We start from the raw sequence: 21803 nt of genomic DNA on the forward strand, positions 1-21803 counted from the left end.
CGGCTGCCAGGGACGGAGGCGCGGGGAGGACCTCCAGGTTTCCATGTGGTCCTGTTTTGGGCTGGAGGGGGAGAACCTGGGTGTGGTGGAGGGAGGAGAGGAGATAATAAGGATTTTAAAAGAATCTGAGTTCCCTAGGAGAAAAGAGTTATAAATCCAAAATAGTCCAGACCCACCGCTGCCTGCTTCTCTGTCTACTCCGACTTGCTTGGAGCCTTAGGCACGTGGCCCAGCGCTCACTGGCGCTGTCGTTACTGCCTTGCATCTGAGAAGTCATTACCTGGAATTCTGTGGGCTCCGACTGAGAACCAGCCGGTCATTAGAACATTCCATGGTTTCCGAATCAAAGTCCTACCCACCACATGACTTAGAGTTGTACCTTTTTCATTAAAGTGGCCAGAATGGTAAAGAAACACCCTCATTAAGCAACTGCCTGCTTTTAAACTCGATTTGTGCTTGCAAATATACAATTATCTCAGAAACTGTTCCCAGACTCTCCCCGGCTCCTGAAGAATGAGATTAATCACCAGGCCCCGCTCCGTGCCTGGCTGAGAATGGCCCGAGGGCCTGCGGCACAGGCTCCGTTCAGTTCACGGATGGTGGAGGGGCCAGGATGAGAAACTTGCATTGGTGGAAGTGGGGTGGCTTCCACTGAGGGTCCTTGACTCTCCATTGTTTTATTACTTTCAAATGAGGGACTGTCTTAGGCAAAATTGGTTACTGTTAGTTAGTGAGTAACCTGGGGGTAGGGTGGGGCTGGCATTGTGGCATAGCTGGTAAAGCTGTGCATTCCATATGGGAGCTGGTTCGGGTCTTGGCTGATCCACTTCTGATCCAACTCAGTGGAAGACGGCGCAAATGCTTGGGCCCCTGTCACCCCTGTGGGAGACCGGGATGAAACTCCTGGATTTGGCCTGTCCAGCCCTGGCTGTTACAGCCATCTGGGGGAGTGAACCAGTGAGTGGAAGATCTGTCTGTCTCTGTGTCTCTTCCTCTAACTCTTTCAAATGAATAAATATTTTTTTTTTTTAAAAGCAAGCAACCTAGGATTTTAAATGATAAATTTCAAAGACAGTAAAGCTAGGTTTACTGTAATTGTAAGGAATATTTAGCCAAAAAGGAAGGTTTTACTTAAAACACATTTCTAGCCTTTTAGATACCCTCACCCCTCCTGCTCTTGCCACAGTGTTGAGTTCAGGGCTTCTGTGGCATCCAACTTCTGCCACTGTGCGCAGTGCTGGGTGTTTTGCTTTGCCTGAGTAGTAACTGATGTCTGTCTGTCCTATGAGGGATGGGAAGGGGTCTACCTTGCCACCATTCTATTACTCACAGGAAGTACAGTAGCTCAGCCACAGCTGCCCGAAGGGAAGAGGGAGGGTGGGAGGAAGAGAGAGACAGAGAACCTAACCCTAAACAGCCTCTGACTCCATGCAGCCTGGCCAGAGGTGGGCTCAGTGGTCTAGCCTGGAGCTCAAGTCGGCTGCTCAGAAGAGGAAGAGGAGGAGGAGGCTGGCATGCGACCTGCAGCAAGGCCAAGTCGCCTGCTGTCTTCTGAGGTGTGGCTTTGAGACTCGGGGGTAATGGCTTTTATTTATTGTGGGCTACGGACTTTCTCTGGCCGAGCCATTCCTTTAGCTCCTACGGGCTTGAAACCACTGATTCCACCTCACCTTCCCTCCCTCATCCCAGGCTCACAGGGGTTGGCCCCTCACCCCTTACACAGACCACTGCTGCCAGAGGCGCGGCCGTGGACGAGGAGTTACCTGTTCATTAAGCTGTATGACCTGTGTTTCTAAATCTTTATCAGATTTGGATGCTGAGCCGCTGGATGAAGCCCTTTTGGCAGATGAGGGACGAGAAGGTGTGGATCCTGGTTTAGATGCTGGACTTGACTTAGCTGCACCTGGAAGCAACCAAAAAAAAAAAAAAAAGATAAATATTGGCAATGCTAAAACTGCTTTTAGACATACAGTGAGAATATGATATAAAGGGGCTTTACTGTAAAGTCTGAGAGAGAGCTGCTGTCACGCTTTTCCCAATCTAGAAGGAGCACCAGTGTGCTTAGGACAGGTGCACAAGCCAGCCACCGCGGCGTCCTGGCCAGCTCAGCCTTTGTGAGCACTGTTCTTCCCTCAAGTACCATGAGGTTAATGTGATTGCCCCTGCTCCCTCCAGAGAGATAAGACTAGCAGATTCCAAGGGACTTTAAGTTTTTTTTTTTTTTAAGAAGAAAGGTTTTTAGATAGAAACTCAATTAGGGTGATAGAGTTTAAAACTAAGAGAAAAGACTGAATAATACTTTAGAAGAAATATCCACATAAGTACATTTTTTCCTCTTTTAATATATTTTTTTGCCATAGCCATTGACACAGCCCGGGGGCAATGTCATTTCCACAGCAGTGAGCACTCCTGCTGCCCAAATCTTGGTTTCTAAAGGTTATTCTGTTATTATCAAGGGCTTCTTCAGAAATGGCTGATTCTAGGGGTGGGGCAGGAATGACAACTTGTGTTAAAAAGCAAGAATGTGCTCCAGGATTAATGTCACAAGGACATAGAGGTCAGCCTGAAGGGGCTCCCAACCAAGCCACACTTGGGACCATGCTTATCAGGGAGAATAATGGCTGTAAGGTAATGTATCAGATACACAGAAAGCCATCTCTTGCAATGAGAGAGTGAGTGTATGACAGTGAGGGCCTACATGCACGAAATGGATGGGGGCGGGGAACAAACATAAAGATCTTCTTTCCAGGACACCAACAGGCTGTGAATGCAGAAGAAACACCAGAATTAGAGAAAGGCTGTAACATCCATCCATGCTCCTGGCTTCCGCCTGGCCCAGTCCGGGCTGGCCATTGTGGGCAACGGGGGAGCGAAACAATGGGTGGATGATCCATCTCTCTCTCTCTGTCTCTCCGCACCCTATGTCTCTGTCTCTATATAACTCTCTATCCTTCAAATGAAAGTAAAATAAATGAAAATTTAAAAACCAGTAACTAATAGCCAATTCCCAGAAGGCTCAAGGCTCAAGGACACCGAAACATGAGATGAAAGGTTGGGGAGGGAGCCACAGCATCAAGGTATTACACTATAAATTAAAGAGGGGAATGCACCTTTAAATGGGGCGGTCTAGGGCCAGCACCTTAATTAAATGGTCTACTTACCACCAGTGATAACGACAGACTTTTTTTTTTTTTAAAAAAAAAGGGAACATGGACTTAAGGTAAGACCTCACTGATTTGAGCTCAGCTCACAATACCGTGAGTATCTAGAAACAGGAATGGCCACTGCAGCCCAAACTGAAAGCATACACAATGAAGTTTATGGACTTCATGGATTAAGAAACCGGGGCCCATTCCTGGGTGCCCACTGACTCCTTTGTCCTCTGAATACAGTGTGAGCTCTGACGCAGCGCTGGGGCAGGAGTTCCTCCTGTGTGGCCCCCCTGGTCCAGTTCCCTGCCACAACCGTGGACTGTCTACCCTTCCAGCAGGCTTTCGGAGGGCAAGGCGCATGCCCTGTTTCTCTCCGTAACTCTGCTGGCGCAGCACAGCGTTCAGCTGAACATACTTTTGGTGAAAGAACAGATGTTTGAACAAATACCTGAACAAGCAATCAGACCTGTTTATGTGGTTTCCAACTTTACAATTTATTTCCAACTTTACAATGCAGCGATGCCAACAGAGCACAGAAAGCAGGGGGTTCCCAGGCAGCTATGGGACAACAGATACAAGTTTCAACCAATACCCTAATTACAAAGTAGCAAACAGGAAGACTATAAAATGTATGCTGTATGACTTCCGGTGCCTGCAGTCATTACAGAGGCGAGTCATGCACACACCCCAAGAGCACGGACAGCGCTGCAGCCTTTCGGAAGCGCACCTCTCTGTTTTCAAGAAGAAAAGAAACCAAAGGAATCTTCTTCAGAAAATACAAGGTGCCGCACAGTTACAATGCCACTTGGGATGCCTGCATCTCCTGTCAGAGTGCTGGCTCCGCTCCTGATTCCAAAGGCCTGCTAATGCACACCCTAGGAAGCAGTGGTGATGGCTCAAATATTTGGGTACCTTCAACCCCCACGGGAGACCTGGGTTGAGTTTCAGGCTCCTGGCTTCTGCCTGGCCAGCCTCAGCTGTTGCAGGCATTTGGGAATGAATCAGCAAATGGGACCTCTGCCAGTCTCCCTCTCTCCACCTCTCTCTAGCTACCTTTTAAAATCAACTGGGAAAAGAAATGCCTCATAGTCTTTACAGGGAATTAAACTGGGAATGACTTCAGCAGTCTGAGTGTGCACGGGGTAATTCTGCAGGGCCGAGAGAACAGCACCATGGCGGAAGAGTTTCCTGAGGGCTCTAGAGAGCGCCTGCTGGCCTTCACCTGTGACTGGGATGGAGCTGCAGGGATCCTCCATCTCAGAAGCCCATCCAGCACCCTCCTGCAACACTGCTTCTTAATGCCGTGGCGCGGGTTCTTGAACCCACGGTCACATTAAGCAGGTCAAGCCAGCAATGTGGAGGAGCAGGCAGGGAGGCTGGAGAGGGCACCCCAGCCGGGCAAGAGGCCTTCTCAGAGGGCAGCCGCCAACCCAGCACTTGAAAACCATGTTCCTCCCGATGCTTTTAACAAGCAAGACCTCACGTCTTAATACAAAGACCGTTTAACAGAGAGTGGAGCACAAGCCATCTATGGTCAACGCTCTTGACTTGCATGTTATTCAGTCCTGCCACAGGCCACATGCTGAAGGGCCCCAAACGATGAAGCTGCAGTCTCTTCTCCAGCAGCGCAGCCTCACGAGGGTGACACAGTCGCCTGCGAAGTCCCAGTGCCTGCAACATTCCTGGCTAGTGTTCTACGAGAACGCAGCCACCCAGCTGGCTGGGGCTACGCTCCCCCTGCCTGAACCACTCTCATGCCTGTCCCCACCACGCCCTTTGAGTGGCTAGGTTTACCATCCTGCCAGTCTCCATGCAGATGGCACCCCACACGGCTTGGTCAGGGCTCGTGCCAGCCGTGACGGTACAGCGCCTTCCATATCGGCTACATCTCCCACTGGACGGTGCAGGAGTCGCACCTGTTTTGTTTACCACCTACACCCCCGTGGCCAATCACAGCGCCTGACACACAGACACTCAATTGTGGCTTTCATAGTTCATGAAACAACTCCTGGCAGAGGCATTTCTCCCGAATGCAGGGAAAGCTGGAGGAGCTGAGCCAATGTCAAAGTCACTGACAGGAAGAGCCAACGTAGGAGAGAAATGGAACAAAGTCTCCCGGAGAGCGAGCTCCTCCTCGGCTTCCTTTCAAGATTCCTTCCACTCTTGCTTAGGCACCTTCTACGTGGAATCGAGAAAATGGGTTCAGCGTGTAAACCCAGGCAGCTGCCCTGAGTGGGAAGCAGCAAAGGGGCTCGTGTCGGGCTGTCTGCAGCCTCTCCTGTGTGAGACAAGCCCTGCAGAAGGGGCTTCCCTTACACAGCACGCAGCCCCCTTCTCCCTCCAGGCAGACCTCCCCAAGCAGGTCAGCAAAGGTGACACAGCTGGTTGCAAACACGAAGCTTGGCTTGTAGACAAGCTCATGTTCTTACACGCTGCCTTGTGCAGTCTGATGTCAATTTCCAAAGAAACAGGGAAGGCACAGAAGCTGATGGTGGCCACTAATTATGTCTTCAAGACCTCATCAAATTCTGCTTGAAAAAAAAAAAAGAAGCAACTGTTTGCGTAGAAGGAGAAGGGCAAGGGCCTAGGTTCAGTGAAGAGCAACTAGAGAGCAGCAGAGGAAGCTGGTGGGGAGGGAGAGGAGGCACAGGGAGAGAAACAGAGGGTGGGGGTGACTGCTGCACACGCTACACGGCGAAGAGACCAGGGCTGCTGCGTTGAGGCTGTTCCAGTTCCCTCCCGCCACGTGTAGCCTCCCAGGGCACCACTCTCGTTTTCTAGAGGAGACAGATCCCTGCCATGGACAGAGCCCGACTCTCCAAGCTGTGGTTCCTCACCATGGCACCTGAGTGTCACGGTGGAGGCAGTCCCGGTCTCTCACGGGCACACACATGTGCACCTGCAGAGCTACTCCGGTGAGGAGGAGGAGGGCAAGGAAAAGCAGGCCTGCTGTCCTCTGCTGCAAGGCGCTGGGCCTGGGCCCCTCTTCCCCTGCACCGCTCAAGGGGTGGGCAAACAGCGTCCATCCCACCGCTCACAATCACTGACCTGGGACCCAGTGCAGGCTGAACAAAGGAGGGCACGGAACAGAAAACACGCATGAAGATGTAATGAGAGACCATCAAACAATCCATATGTGACACTTAAATCAGAGAGCTTTTGAAAATCTGATTACGCTGCTTGGAAAGAAACCGATCATAGAGGGAAACGTGATGTGATGAATGAGAGGCAGACACTTGCCTTCCAATGGATCTGTATGAAGAAATCAAGCAATAAGACAGACATGGGAAAGAGCTTAGATTCTTCAGAAGCTTACTTCATTTTTTTGGTAAAGAAAAGGGTGAAATGCAAAGTTCATGTTCAAGAGTGCCAAAAGTGACCCTGCGTCATCACAAGCTACCATCTGATACAGAAGTAATTTACCTCTCACAGCTGCCCCATGACCAAAGCACCTTAAGAAATGCTAAATTACAAAAATGAAACCTGTCCTTACATCTCACGCTTTACTTTTTAGAACAGTGCATAGGACGCTCAAGTAGTATATAACTCTGTAGACAGCTCCGGTCTCTGTTTCTTTAACTTGATTTCTGGGTCCTGCCATCTTCCAAATAACCCCATTCTGGAGTGTGTACCTAGTTCCTGGGCTTGGGTATCCTCCCCCTTACCGGGGCCACTTAAGGTAAGAAAGTCCTTAGGAAACTGCACCAGGTCAGTAAGCCCACGCTGACACAGCACTTTCACGCAGGCTGCTCCGCACTCCAAGCTTGCGAGGAGAGCCAGCAACATCCCACAGAGCATCCAATCCAGGCTGTAGATACGGAGGAGCTGACGAGCCGACTTCCTGCTCCCCAGACTGGCCCGCTCCACCAGTGGGCTCCCTGCTCCAGTGACGCCCATGTGAGGAACACTGACATCATGGCTTTTAAAGAGGGTATAGTGACTTTGGCGATAATCAACATACTTTCTCTTGCAGCTATCAAACATTTCAACGGTTTGTCTCCCCCAAGTTGCATTTGGTGGTGTTCTGGAAGCCCGGTGAGTGGTAGCCCTGTTTTGACAAGCAGTTGTTTTGCCCTCCAGCTTTTTTCTCCTTGATTTTCCCTTTCTAAATACAAAGGAGTATCAGAAGTAGAGGAAAATAAACATAAATTCTGTGCAAGTCCCTGTCATTCTCGGAGTTTACCCACTGGATAGGGACATGATTTACGATGCTAGTCTTGAGCATTTGTGTCTTAATTGATGCCTTTAGGATTTGGGGTATAAATACGATTCTAAGACATTTTAACCATGGTTGTAAAAAAAAAAAAACAGAGCAGCCTGGTTCACTGCCTTACTGAGGCCCAGTACATGGCCGTGTCTGATGTCAATAATTAGTAGCTTGCTTAATGTTTATGGAAAATGCTACAGCATTTGGGGCATATGAGGCCCCATGGATTTAGAAGGATGAAGCAACTCAAAGCACTGTACTTGGCTTTATTCTTCGGAGCCAGGGCTCTGCTGGAATTTAGAAATTCTTCTCACATAATCTTCTGTACTCCTTCTGCCAAAATCATAAACAGAGGAGCTAAAAATATGGCATTAATACTGTTGACAAGAACCACAGGAGACACTGAAAACATGAGCGTGTACACCATTCTCTCCCTCTCTTCTCAGGAAGCCACCGCTCTTCTGGTCACTCCCAATTCTTCCCTACTTTGAGAGACTATCCACCCCCCTCCCTCCTGCACAGAACAACTGGAACATGGCCGAGGCACAGCACATCTGCACCGATAAATCATCTGCAGATGACCTGACGTTATTTGCTTATCGCCTTCACTTAGTAAATAGATTTTATATTTTAACCAAGATCATGAGTTTGGTTTTTTAAAAAAGAAACAATAAGGCCACTGCTGGGGGAGGTGGGGGAAAGAGTATGGGGCAGACTGATAAGGAAGAGTTCCCAAGGCAGGAGACGCCCCCAGTGACCCAGCTGACACCACAGCCACCATCCTGCGCAGGGTCACTGCCAGCTCCTGCACAGGTCTGACCACTGCGCACTCCGGAAGGGGACCTGATCCTCTCCTCCTAAACGGCTCAGACCCCCACGTCACACAAACAGCACCTTAGTGGCCAGCAGGGAGTCCAGATGGAACTTTTTTTTTTTTTAAATAAACATATTTTTATTTATTTGAAAGGCAAAGGCAGAGACAGAGAGAAAGAGGTCCTTAATCCACTAGTTCAATCCCCAAATGGCCACAACAGCTGGAGCAGGGCTGATCAAAAGCCAGAAGCCAGGAGCTTCTTCTAGGTCTCCCATGTGGGTGCAGGGGCCCAAGGACTTGGGCCATCTTCTACTGCTTTCCCAGGCCACAGCAGGGAGCTGGATAGGAAGAGGGGCCGCTGGGATGCATCCTGGCAACCACATGGGATGCCAGCATCACAGGAGGTGGCTTTACCGGCTATGCCACAGTGCCAGCCCAACACCTGGGACTTTAACAGAGGTCCTGGGTGCCTTGGTTCATGAGATCATTAGGATGCAGTTCCCAGCCCCTATGGCTTTTGTCTCTGTCAGTGCAGCCAGTGGCCATGTGTATCTGTTCTTACTTTTTACTACTTAAATGCTAGCTTGTAAAAGTGAGTAGCTTGGGCCCAGTGTTGTGGCACAGAGGCATCCCACAGAGGCACTGATTTGAGTCCCAGCTGCTCCACTTCCTATCCAGCTCCCTGCCAACAGCCTGGGAAAGCAGTGGAAGATGGTCCAAGCAGTTGGATCCCTGCACCCATATGGGAGACCCGAAGAAGCTCCTGGCTCTTAGCTTCAAACTGGTCCAGCTCTGGCCGTTGCAGCCATCTGGGGAGTGAACCAGCAGATGGAAGATCTCTCTCTCTCTCTCCCTCTCCCTCTCCTTCTCTCTGTATAACCCTGACTTTCAAATAAATAAATAAATCTTAAATAAAATTGAGCAGCTGTTCCTTGAGCCTCTTGGGGGGTGGTGCCATACCATGACCATGAACCACACTGATCTGTGGGAATGAAGACCTGGGACAGAACTGGGATTCCTTCACCTTGCATGCAGAGAGGCAGTGCCAAAGTGGGGGCTCCGTGGGCGGACGTCCTTCCCAAGAATCTTGGCATTGCCACTTGAGAGAGGAATAGCAGTGCCTATGTCTTTCAGAGTTGGGAGGAGTATGAGTTAATACATGGAAAACTCATACTCAAGAGTCTGGCATATCCTAAGCATTCAATAAATGGTAGCTGGCCTTACAATTCTCACTCAGCTAATGAGACCTTATTTAACTAATGACAACAAAGTTCACTTAACCTCATTGCTAGACACTAGCAAATTAAAAACCAAGCCGCTTAAATGATAAGAAAATTAGACTCATCTTTAAAGACAACCTTTATGAAAGTTGATTAACAGTGGGTGGGGATAGGCATTACAGTGCAGGGGCTAAGACACCACTTGGGATGCCCCCATCCCATGTTGTAAGGCCTGCTTCATGGTCTGGACCCCTGCTCCTATCAAGCTCCCTGCTAATGCACATCTTGGAAGACAGCAGATGGTGGTTCAAGTACTTGGGTCCTTGCCACCCACGTGGGAAACCCAGATGGAGTTCCTAGATTTTGGCTTCAGCCTGGCATGACACTGGCTATCGTGGGCATTTGCGGAGTGAACCAGTGGATGGAGAAACGCCCCTACTCCAGGGCCTTTCGAATGAAATGAAAACAAAAACCAAAAACCAAAAACCAAAACTGACTAACCTATAGCTCACCAGGGGGCTCCAAGGCGTCAGATCTCCCCACCCCATGCAGTCTGTATCTTGAAAACCAGTTCATGGCCCAAGTCCCTGTGCTTCTTCTTAAATCATTCCGATTCATTCACTCACACAACAAATATTTACTGAACCCCTGTTATGTATCTGGCAAGCTTTTAGGCTTTTGGGATAAAATAATGAATGAACCAAAGAAGATGCCTGCCCTTGTGGAATTTACAGTCTTTTTTTTTTTTTTTTTTCCAAGATTCCTTGATTAATTTGAAAGAGAGAGATTGGGACGGGGACACACACACACACACACACCCCTTAGGGAGTACAGAGGGAGGGAGTAGATAGAGATGTATCTTCCATACTTCCATATGCTGGTTCACTCTCCAAATGGGCCAGGCCAAAAATCAAGGGTCTGGAACTCCATCCATGGCTCCCACATGGGTGCAGGGGTCCAAGTACCTGGGCTGTTTTCTGCTGCCTTCCCAGGCGCATTAGCAAGGAGCTGGATTGGAAGTGGAGCAGCCAGGACTTGAACTTGGATTATATGGGATGCCGGTGACACAGGTAGAGGTTTCCCCACTATGCCACAATGCTGGCCCCAGGATTTACACCGCAATGGGGAAAATGGATAATCAGCCACCTACTACGTAAATGATGGAGTAAACTAGAAAGTACTATGGAAAGAGGGAAGCAGGGCAGGGTGGGGCTGGCAAAGGGTCCATTTACCCGGGGACTGTGGGGACACCCTGAGCACCCTCCATCGTTCTCTCTAGTCTCAGCTCCTCACTCAGGCCTAAGGGACTCCCATGGGCCATACTCAGGCTAGGTGCACGCGAAAGACAGAGCTCTAGCACACTGAACACCAGAGAGTGCCACTGGCAGCTGCTCTCTGCAGGAGTCAGGAGGCAGGCCGCCACAGACGCCAGGAGGGGAGAGCTACAGCCGGCAGGTGTGGGAGTCACTGTAGCTCAGAAGGTTCATTCCTCTCCTAACAACTCCACAGTCACAACGTCTGGGATCCTAGCAAGGGATGGGCCAGGTGCAGGAGTAACCATTAGTGACTTCAAGGTCCGGCTGAGCAAGTGAGGTTTGAGCCAAGACCTCAGGGAGGTGGAGAGGGCAGCCATCTGGACGGCCCGGTGCACAGCAGTGCAGGCAGCAAAGGTGCAAAGGTCGGGCAAAGGCCCTGCTTCCCCTGGCCGGGTGGCTGCAGCAGGTGAGGCACTGCAGGAGAAGAGGTGGTCAGAGAGGAGTTTGGAGGGGCCGGGCACCCAGGACCTCACTGGCGGCTGTCAGGAGGCTCCTGGGCACGGTGGTGTGAGCTGCCTGCTGTGTTGAGAACACACCAGGGAGGGAGAGGTGGCAGTGAGAGCAGACACAGGAGTGCTAGTCAGCAGGCCACCAAGTAATGCCTCTACGCATGAGAAAGATGAACTTTGTTTTATTTATTTATTTATTTGGCAGATAGAGTTAGTGAGAGAGAGAGAGACAGACAGACAGAGAGAAAGGTCTTCCTTTCATTGGTTCACCCCCCAAATGGCTGCTATGGCCAGAGCTACGCTGATCCGAAGCCAGGAGCCAGGTGCTTCCTCCTGGTCACCCATGCGGGTGCAGAGGCCCAAGCACTTGGGCCATCCTCCACTGCTTTCCCGGGCCACAGCAGAGGGCTGGACCGGAAGAACAACCGGGACTAGAACCCGGTGCCCATATGGGATGCCGGCACCAAAGGCGGAGGATTAACCAAGTGAGCCACGGCACCGGCCCCCTGTTTTGTTTTTGGTTGAGTATTTGCAGCACTGTAGTTTACAAAATGCTATTCTACACCCTATAGAACAGTGACTACATACACAGCTGTGTTATATAAACTCTGTCTTGTGACGTTAACAGCAACAAAAGGACCTTCTGTGATCAACGGCACCTGCTATTGATTCCAAAGAGACACAGGGAGGCAAGAGCTGTGAGTCCCCGGCTCCGGGGTCATTCCACGACCTGATGCGTGGCTCTACCCTCAGAGAGCACATTGGTGAGGCATGTTGCAGGTCAGGAGCCCCTGCGGAGGTGGGTGCTGCTGCACTGAGTGAACAGCACCCAAGGGTTCCTCAGGACCCCTCTCTGCTGCCCAGCAATGGCAAAGCTGCCCCAGAAGCGGGCAGAGGCTGGCTCCAGGGTGCGTGTGCGTGAGTGGCAGCACTCACGCTCCGAGTTACTTCTGCTCTGCTTACTGTCCCTGCTGCAGACGATGTGCTTATTTTTAGCCGTCATGTGATTCTCCAGTATTTTCCAGGCTCTGCTTGAGTCACTCTGGTTTCAGAGAATTTTTCATAGGGCAAAACAACATGCAGGAAAGTACTCTGGATCTTGAAACAGCTCTGCTATTAAACATTTTAGCTTTTAAATACTTATCTCAATGTGGTATGCATTTCTTTTGATAAACTACTGACTTTTCATACCTCTTGCACCTTGGCAGAAAATGAAGCGAGGTTCCAGACACCTTAAGTACCAGATTCCACCACCATCTTAGTCTAAAATACCATTTTCCAGTCATTCTCAGAGCAGTGGAAATGGTGAAAATCCATCATTGCAATAAAACTCCCACACATCACATCCCAACAGTAACTCAGAGGCATATCCCCTCGCCTGCTTGCTGCAGCCGTTGGGGAAGGCAGTGGCTGGCGAGCCAGCCGCCAAGAATAAAGACGTTACCATGACAACGACAGCCCGGTGCCACTGTCCTTCTGGCACCCAGCAGTCATTTAAGGAAAGAGCTTATAAACTAAGGCAGCCATTTTTTGGGAACACAAGTACTTCTTTCCTTTGGGATAAACTGTCCTTTAATTCAGAGTCCAGATGACTTCCAGCTAACAAGCCCAGGGCTGTTGGTTGTTTTTCTGATGGTGGCAAGCTTGCTGTGCTCCATCAACACAACCTCACCCACACACCCCTGCCAGGTGAGAGAGATGCTCCGTGGCCACAGAGCAGGGTGGAGGCAGGGGAACAGAGAGCCGTGAGCAGAGCCTGCTTGAAACATCACTCTCCTCTACTTCCCCCAGATGGGTACTGCTTACAATCCTCTGCTTTATCAACCAACGACCCAGCCAGAACCATGTGTGCCATTTACCCTTGGTTTCTTCCCTGCCTTTACTTCTCACATCCCAGTAGTCACCCCATCTGTGAGTGTATCTCAAAGTCTCTAACCCACAGTGCTACCACCTTCCTGAGGTTAGCCTCTTGACCCACAGGTTAGCCAGTCTTCCGGACTGCACATGTGCACCTTCCAACATGGGTTCTCTACACACTGCAGAGCCAAGTTTTGCTTTAACCTTGCAGTGGCTCCCAACAGTCTGTCTAATGAAGGGTAAACCATGTGGGACCAACAGCCCTTAAGATGTCTCCCAGCCCGACCATCTCTGCTTCCTGGTGCTTATGCCTCCCTCTGTAAAACACTGGGCTCCCTGAGTGCAGGTGGGACACCAACCAACAGATTGCGGCAAAGGTGATGGGGGGTCATGCCCGCCATCATGTCACTCCAGAGAAGACACTGACTGACTGGTAAACATGCTGGCCAGAGTCCTCCTTGTTGGCCTCCAGGGAGTAGCTGCCATAAAGCGAGCACTTCTGTTGGAAAAGCCCAGGTGGCAAGGAGATGCACATGGCCTCTAGGACCTGAGAGTGGCCTCCAGCAGGACTAAAGCCTAGGTTCTGTAGTTGCAAGGGAACTGGCAAGAATCCAACGGGGCTTGGAAGTGTGTCCTCCAGTTGAGACTGCTGACATCACAGCCCCTGTGGATCCCCTCACTGCAGGCTGGCAAGCCTATGCAGCAGACAGCCCAGCTAAGCTGTGCCTGGACTTTAGAATCTGTAAGACAAGACAGGTCTTCCAAAGGCTCATGGGAAACACAAAGTATGCAAAAACTATGCATGGTTTTTAGATTGTTTTAGTATCAAAACAAATTTATCCTTTAATTCTACTTTCTCACAAACTTTTATTCGTGTCTGTTGTTTTGGGTGGCTAAGTTGGTGATTTTCCCCCGCTGGTACCAACAGCAATGGCCGTGCTGCAAGGGAACCCTTACGAGTCAAGATCCATACCGAACACCATGGGCTCCAGTGACCACTGCACATGCATGCTCTCGACTTCCACGTCCTGTTCCTTCTGTCTGGAACGCTCATCCCCACCCTGCACCTGGCCTTCTATGCCTTCATCAAGTCGAAGCTGGACTTCACTTTTTTTTTTTTTTTCCCCCAGGAAACCTTTACAGAACATGCTGGAGCAGCTCAGGTAGGTAGTCTTCCTATATTCCCCAAGAGCCCTGACCTCACCTTGTCATTACTGGTTATGTGTCATCAAGTTTTGCTACTAGGAAACAGGGTTCTTGTCGGAATCATTGTAGACTTCTAGAATCTCTATACGATGCCACAACAAACACTTGTTCAGAGACAAAATGAGAAAATGAGGCTTTAGTTATAGCTTTCACAAAAAAGACAAGGAATCCAAAAAATAGAAATAATTTGTTGTCTAAATTTTCAGAGCTACTGTCTGGTGCACAATAGTACTTTCTTTTAACATTTTTATTTAGGAGATGTAGAGAGGGAAATAAAGAGCAAGACAGTGCTCCTCCTTCTGCAGGTTCACCCCCCACCAATGCCTACAATGGCAGAGGGTGGGCCAGGCTGAAGCCAGGGGCCAGGATCTCTCACATGGATGGCAGGGACCCAAGAAATTGGGCCACCATCTGTTACCTTCCCAAGGTCTGCATCAGCAAAAGCTGGAGCTGGGAGCAGGGCTGGCACTTGAACCCGGGCACTCTGATATGGGATGCAGGTGTCCCATGTAGGGGCTTAGCTTTTATACTAAATGCTACCCTACACCATGCACTTTCCAAGTTACAGAGCAAAGGACTTCTGACAACGGAGATGGCTGGAGAGCACTTCAGAGACAGCCATGTGTTGGCTTCCGTATTGCATTTTCCTTGATCCCAGTGAACACTGAAGGAATTCAATTTACATTCATTCAACTCGACCAATATTAAAGAAGGATCCCCTATGTGTCAGACACTGGGGAACAACGACTGAAAAAGAATGGGTTTACAGTTTAGAAAACTTGATTCAAAGAGATTTTGTGAAATTCTTCAAGTCAAAATGGTAAGCTGCCACGTGGGCTGCCCACTTCCCATACTGGAGTGCTGGTTTGATTCCCGGCTCCTCCACTTCTAAACTAGCTCCCTGCTAATGCATCCTGGGAGACAGTAGATGAGGGCAGGGGAGAACTGGATGGAGTTCTGGCTCCTGGCTTTGGCCTGGCCCAGCTTCAGCTGTTGCAGGCATTTGGGGATTAAACCAGTAGATGGGAGATCTGTGATTCTCCCTCTCTGTCATTTTGCCCTTCCAGTAAAAGTAAATAGGGGCCGGTGCTATGGTGTAGCAGTTTAAAGCCTTGGCCTGAGGTGCCGGCATCCCATATGGGCGCCGGTTCTAGTCCCGGCTGCTCCTCTTCCTATCCAGCTTTCTGTCTGTGATATTCTGCTTACAGAAGCAGAAGGAATGCTAAGTCACCATCTTCTGAGATCTGACGAGGTTTGCTCAGGCTGAGAAGCAAACTCTTAAGTTATGACACCTGTACATGGAGCAACCCGGGGAGGAGGGGCAGAACGGACAAGTACTGTGAAGTGTGTAAGGGTAGGCTCTGTAAGAATGACTGCTACTGTGTGCAAAGGGGCTAGGGTGGCGTGCTTTCCAGCACATTCTTGTGCAGAGCCATGTGAAGGGACAGCGTCTGGCTTGCTGAAATACATGCGGATGTTAGCACAAGGACTTCCTGTTCACGTTGAAACCTCTCAGGCCATGTCTGCATGAAGTTCTGTGAACTGAGGGGTGAGAATTCAGGGACTGGCAGTCTTACTAATCCAGGGCTTAGAATTCTGGGCTTTATTCACATCTCTGCTTTTGGACTGGAATAAGTGACCTCCCATGTCTTGTATTTAGAAATACAGATAAAATACAGTCACTCTCACTGAAGACCCTACTGTGAGAATGAATGGGAATATTTTCAAACTTTTAAAGAAGTCATTCTTATTAAAAAATCATGTCATCCCCACAGAACAGTGTGTGCTCACAATGTTGTTTCAAACATTAGTCAGTTTGCAAAAACTTTTATTTCCTCCCTACACTATGCAATCTGAGTTGTTTTGTGAAAATTTACTGTGGTTCAGTATAGTGTGGGGAGGAGATAAGAATATAAAACAAGACTCTAGCTGTGATATTTGAAAGAAGCAATATAATATAATGGCTACAGAGTATGGGCTCACAGTATGGAATCCCAGTGTCAGGATTCAAATCGTGAGTGCTGGGCTTCTAGAGTGTGAACCTGGCACAGTACTGAGCCTCTCTGTTGCTCAGTTTTCTTATATGGAGGTAATAATAATACATACCTTTTAGGTTTGCTGTGAAGCTAATGAGCTAATCCATTAAGTGATCAGAACTAGGTAGCACTTAGTATGTGCTCAATATGTATTTGCAAATATTATTCCCTTTACATTTTAAAGGTGTGCACTTCCCCTGTCATGAAAAACCTTCTGTTCAGGTTACAGTTTGATTTAAGCGTTATACCTCTACAGTAACAGGGCCACGACGTTTTATAGGCTTTGGTCTCGGTGCTTTACCAAGCTCTAGTTTTAGAGAAAACTGTGTACATATTTTGATTCCAGAAATCTAAAGTAAATATTATAAATTGATTTAGTAAATCATCTGCCAAACATGCCGTCTCAGTAAGCATACACATCGGGGTGGAAATGAAAAAATGCATGACTTCCAGAAACACTGCCGGGGATATCCTCAATTCCTCATGCTTCTTGGCTCTTCTCTGAGTCCAAAATTAAAAACTCGCAGACATGCAGTGTCCTGGCCTTGTCTCTTCTGCTGCGGTTTTATCATCACTACAGGCAAGTTCTGCAGTCTGAACGCCTGCGTTCCATCTGCCACCCATCCCCTCACCACCGTCCTCAATGTGATAGAAAACCATGACATTGTGAGTGAAGTGAGGCCTTAGGTATGAGGGCAGTCTCAATAATGAGACTAGTGCCCTTCACAAAAGAAGCCCAAAGGAGTTTGCCTGCCTCTTCTGCCATCTGAAGACATAGCGAGAAGGTGCCATTTATGAAGAATGGGCCCACACCAGCCACTGAGTCTGCCAGCACCCTGATCCTGCCTTCCCTAACCCCGGAACTGTGAGAAAGCAATGTCTGCTGTTCATAAGCTATCCAGTTTATGCTAGTTTCTTTTTATTTTTCTTTTTTGACAGGCAGAGTGGACAGTGAGAGAGAGAGACAGAGAGAAAGGTCTTTCTTTGCCATTGGTTCACCCTCCAATGGCCACCACGGACGGTGCGCTGTGGCCGGAGCACTGCGCTGATCCGATGGCAGGAGCCAGGTGCTTTTCCTGGTCTCCCATGGGGTGCAGGGCCCAAGCACCTGGGCCATCCTCCACTGCACTCCCTGGCCACAGCAGAGAGCTGGCCTGGAAGAGGGGCAACCGGGACAGAATCCGGCGCCCCGACCGGGACTAGAACCCGGTGTGCCAGCGCCGCAAGGCGGAGGATTAGCCTAGTGAGCTGCGGCGCCGGCCTATGCTAGTTTCTTATAGCACCTACAGGGACTAAGCCAGTGGTGACATGTAGTTTTAATTACTCTTTGAGGAGAAAGTATCCCAAAGCATGGCAATGTGTCTTATGTAACTAGTTTAGCTACAATAGTATGGAACTGAAAGAATACAACCACCACTACTCCTATTTTTCCAGGGAGTAGGGGATCCTTTCCAAGAATTCAGTTAGCTGGGCCATTAAAGTGTTTCTTTCCATGTTCTTCAGGTCTTATTATAGCTAGGACAGCAGCCATTACCTGCTATGCAGCTTAGCAATCAGAGCATTTCTGAATAGGAATAGGCCAATGGAATGCAATGCTGATATGGTACACGGGTTATATGAAAGATACAAATGTTATTCCATATAATAATGGGAAGTGCTAACTTCTGTTTGAAAACAAGCCTTGCTAATTACAGGGATGGTAAGAAAAATCCATCTCTTCCTTGTATTGAGTTTGTACTGTCTGAGCTCTGAAAATTAGCATTTAATTCATGAAAAGGTAGACAGTGGGTAGGAGGGTATATAGTTAGGTGACAGGGGACTGCAAAATCGTAGCCTGAAGTACATAACCATGACTCATCTTGATGAAGGGACCAGAGGGCTCCAGGAAGTCCAATGCCATCATGGATTGTGTTAGTTTATAGAGCAGATATGAGACAATACATTTCCTAGAGTAAATGGTGGCTTTGGGAAAAGACCAATATTTGAGGCTAAACAATGGATTTTTCTCAAAAGGCAAATGGCGATGTACATCTTGAAGACAACAAAGAAAAAGAAGTCCTACGTGAGGGCTTAGGCCTGAAGCTAAGGTAGGGACCTCTTACATGGGAGTTAATTTCTCGAGTACTTTCCCCTTAGACTCTGAGTTGTGTCAAAAACATCAACACTCTTTGCAGTGATGTAACAAAACCTAGTCTCTACAACATTTACATTCGTAGTAACTAGGATGTAATCCAAAAGCATTTGACGCACAAAGAGCCAGAAAAATGTGAAATATTCTCAAAGGAATGGGGAGTTAACAGATGCCAACTGTGAGATAGCCAGGATGGTAGAATTAGCAGAGAATTAAAGTAGCTGCCAACCATGCTTAGTGACCTAAAGGAAAATATGGTCACAATGAATGCAAAGGTGGGTGACTCAGCAGAGAAGGAAAAAACAAAAATAAAAATAAACCCTCAAAAACACAATAGCTGAATTTTTAAAATGTGCTCAACAGAACAGAGATGACAGGACAGACAGGGGTGAATGTGAAGATTATCAACAGAAACCTATAAAAGACGACAGGAAGTAAAGATTGGGAAAAGTTCAGAGACCTGCAGTATAATTTAAAAAGCTCTAAGATATTTATAAGTAGAGTCCTAGCAAGAAAGGATAGGAAGAATGGAGGTAAAAAACTATTTGAAAAAAAATAATGCTGAAAATTTACCAAAGACATAAAGTTATAAATTCAGCAAGCTTAATTAATACTAAAACAAGATGAATTCCACAGTCCCATGATTATACACATCAACAATCACATTACTGAAAAATCAGACAAAAGGGAAAGTCTTTACTGCGCCCAAAGAAAATGATATACACCAAATAGGGGAAGATGATTTGATGACTGTGCAATTCTTATCTCGAAAATTAGACAATGATAACATCTTTAAAGTGCTTGAACAGGGAAAAAAGGTTTCAATCCAGTGTCTAGTGAAAATATTAAGAATTAAGGTAAGACAAAGACATTTATAGAAAAAGGAACACTAAAATAGGCATTGCCATTGAATCTTTACTATAACACAAAAAACCAGAGGGAAACTCAAGATGTTCAGGAATGAAGAACAAGGGAAATGGTAAAAATATAAAAAGTTACTATTTTTCTTTAAAATTCATTTGAGAGAGTGATAGCTAGAAAGAAAACATATATTTATTTATTTGAAGGGCAGAGGGACAGATACAGAGAGAGAAATCTGCCATCCTCTGGTTCGCTCCCTAAATGTCTACAACAGTGGGACTGGGTCAGGTTGAAATCAGGAGCCCAGAACTGTTTGGGTCTCCCACAAAGGTGGCAGGGACTCCAGTATCTGAGCCATCACCTGCTGCCTTCCAGAATGTACATAGCAGGAAGCTGGAATTGGAATCACAGCTGAGACTCACACCCAAGCCCTCCAATATAGAATGCGGGAGTCCCACGAAGCATCTTTAACTGTGCTGCCATCCATCCCATATGAATATAAAGCAGCACTACTTACTAGGAATTATATGAGTGACATAAGTAATTTAAAATTTTCTAGTAGCCACATCAAAAAAAGTAAGAGACTATTTTCAACATATGCAAAACATATACACATTTATGCATGTAATCAATGTAAAAATTAGATATTTTACATTTTTCATAAGTCTTCTAAGTCCAGTATACATTTTAAACATACAGTTCATTTTTTTTTTTTTTGACAGGTAGAGTTAGACAGTGAGAGAGAGACAGAGAGAAAGGTTTTCCTTCCATTGATTCACCCCCCAAATGGCCACTATGGCTGGCCGCTGTGCTGATCTGAAGCCAGGAGCTTCCTCCTGGTCTCCCATGCAGGTGCAGAGCCCAAGCACTTGGGCCATCCTCCACTTCCCTCCCGGGCCACAGCAGAGAGCTGGACTGGAAGAGGAGCAACTGGGACAGAATCCGGCACCCCAACCAGGACTAGAATCCGGGGTGCTGGCGCCGCAGGTGGAGGATTAGCCTAGTGAGCCGCAGCACCAGCTGTAGTTCATCTTAATAAACATATTTCCAATGCTCCAAAGTCACTGTGTATAGCAAAATGTGGGTTTAGTGTAAAAGTTATATCACTTATATTTTACTGTATGTAGCTATGATAACTATGATAAATATTGAGGGGGTTGAAAAGTTTCATATCTTATATGAAGTTATACAATATTAATTTAAGTACACTATAAAAAAATAAGTATTTTAATCTTTAAACACCAAAGACTTAATATAAAGATATGTAGTTAAAAAGGCAATGGATAAATTAAAATAAAATTCTGAAACGTATTTTTAAAATCTAGAAGAAGACAAGAAAAAGAGAAATGGTGAAACCAAAAAACAGAGGGGGCAAAAAATAAGACAAATGATAATATGGCAGAACTAAATCCAACCAGATCAGTAATCACATTAAATATAAACAGTCTAGACACTCCAATTAAAAGGCAGAGGTGATCAGAATGAACAGAAAAACTAGACCCAATTATGTGCCACCTACAAGAGAAACATTTTAAACATAAAGACAAAGATGGGTGGAAATCTAATCTATCATGGGGAAATATATATACCAGGCTAACAGAGAGTGTTAAGAAAGCCAGTATGGCTGTATTAATTTAAGGTAAAATAGATTCAAAACAAAGAGCATTGTTAAAGAGGAACAGTCCTCTCCCCCCAAAAATGGACAAATCAACATGATCATTTACCAATCAAAACCTGCATGCACCTAATAAAAGCCAAAATATAGAAAATAAAATTTGAGAGAATTAAAGGGAGAAATAATTCCACAATCAGTGAAGGAAAATTTAACACCCTCTATGCAGCAATTGTTAGAACTAGACCACACACTGGGGTAAAACAAAAACAAAAACAGAAAACTTCTGTGAGGATCTGAGTAACACTATTAACCATCTTGATCTAATGAGATTTCTAAAACAATACACAATGAGCAACTGCAGAACATACATTTGTTTCAAGTGCATATGGTGCCTTCACTAACAGGCCATATTCCGGGCCACAAAGCTGAGATGAGAACAAGAATAAGAACCACTCTAACTGCCATGATTCACTGCCTCTTAAAAAACAACACAAAACAAAACAAAGTAAAAGCAAAAAAAAGGTGTGAAGTGCTGCTGACTTGGATTACAGGTGCTCAATGAAGGCTCGTACATTGCTAAACAAATAAATGAACACCTTTTAAGGCTGTACTCCTATGAAGAGCCTCAGAGAGCCCAAAATTAAAGGTGACTGAGAATGAAGAGTATTTGAATATTCAATAGTTTTTGAAAAGGATTATTGGGATTTACTTAAATTTATACTTAATTATGATTGTTCAAATACATTATTCTATGCTTCTTACGTTGTTTCCTTTTTAAAACCAACTGCTCTAGCATTTCTATTAATCTGATTTTCAGACTGAAACACTAAAGGCCCTAAAGCAGAGAGAAAGCTCAGACTGAAGTCCCACAGCAACTCTAAATCCATCAGACTATATTTGTATATATGAGTTTGATTTAAATAAGTCAATGCATGTGAA

At 47.0% G+C, this 21803-nt stretch overlaps 1 protein-coding gene across 6 annotated transcripts in view; it reads right to left on the reverse strand.

The window, feature by feature from the left end:
* Positions 1-21803, reverse strand: part of MAPRE2 (microtubule associated protein RP/EB family member 2) — a 161629-nt gene that overhangs the window by 12961 nt on the left and 126865 nt on the right. For all 6 annotated transcript variants that reach the window (XM_051852031.2, XM_070050305.1, XM_051852029.2 and 3 more), the window contains one exon: positions 1764-1903. In XM_051852031.2, the coding sequence (XP_051707991.1) occupies positions 1764-1903 (140 nt within the window). The remainder of the gene's footprint in view (positions 1-1763; positions 1904-21803) is intronic.

The sequence above is a fragment of the Oryctolagus cuniculus genome, chromosome 10 (genome assembly GCF_964237555.1).
Source record: "Oryctolagus cuniculus chromosome 10, mOryCun1.1, whole genome shotgun sequence".
Classification (NCBI taxonomy): Eukaryota; Metazoa; Chordata; class Mammalia; order Lagomorpha; family Leporidae; genus Oryctolagus; species Oryctolagus cuniculus.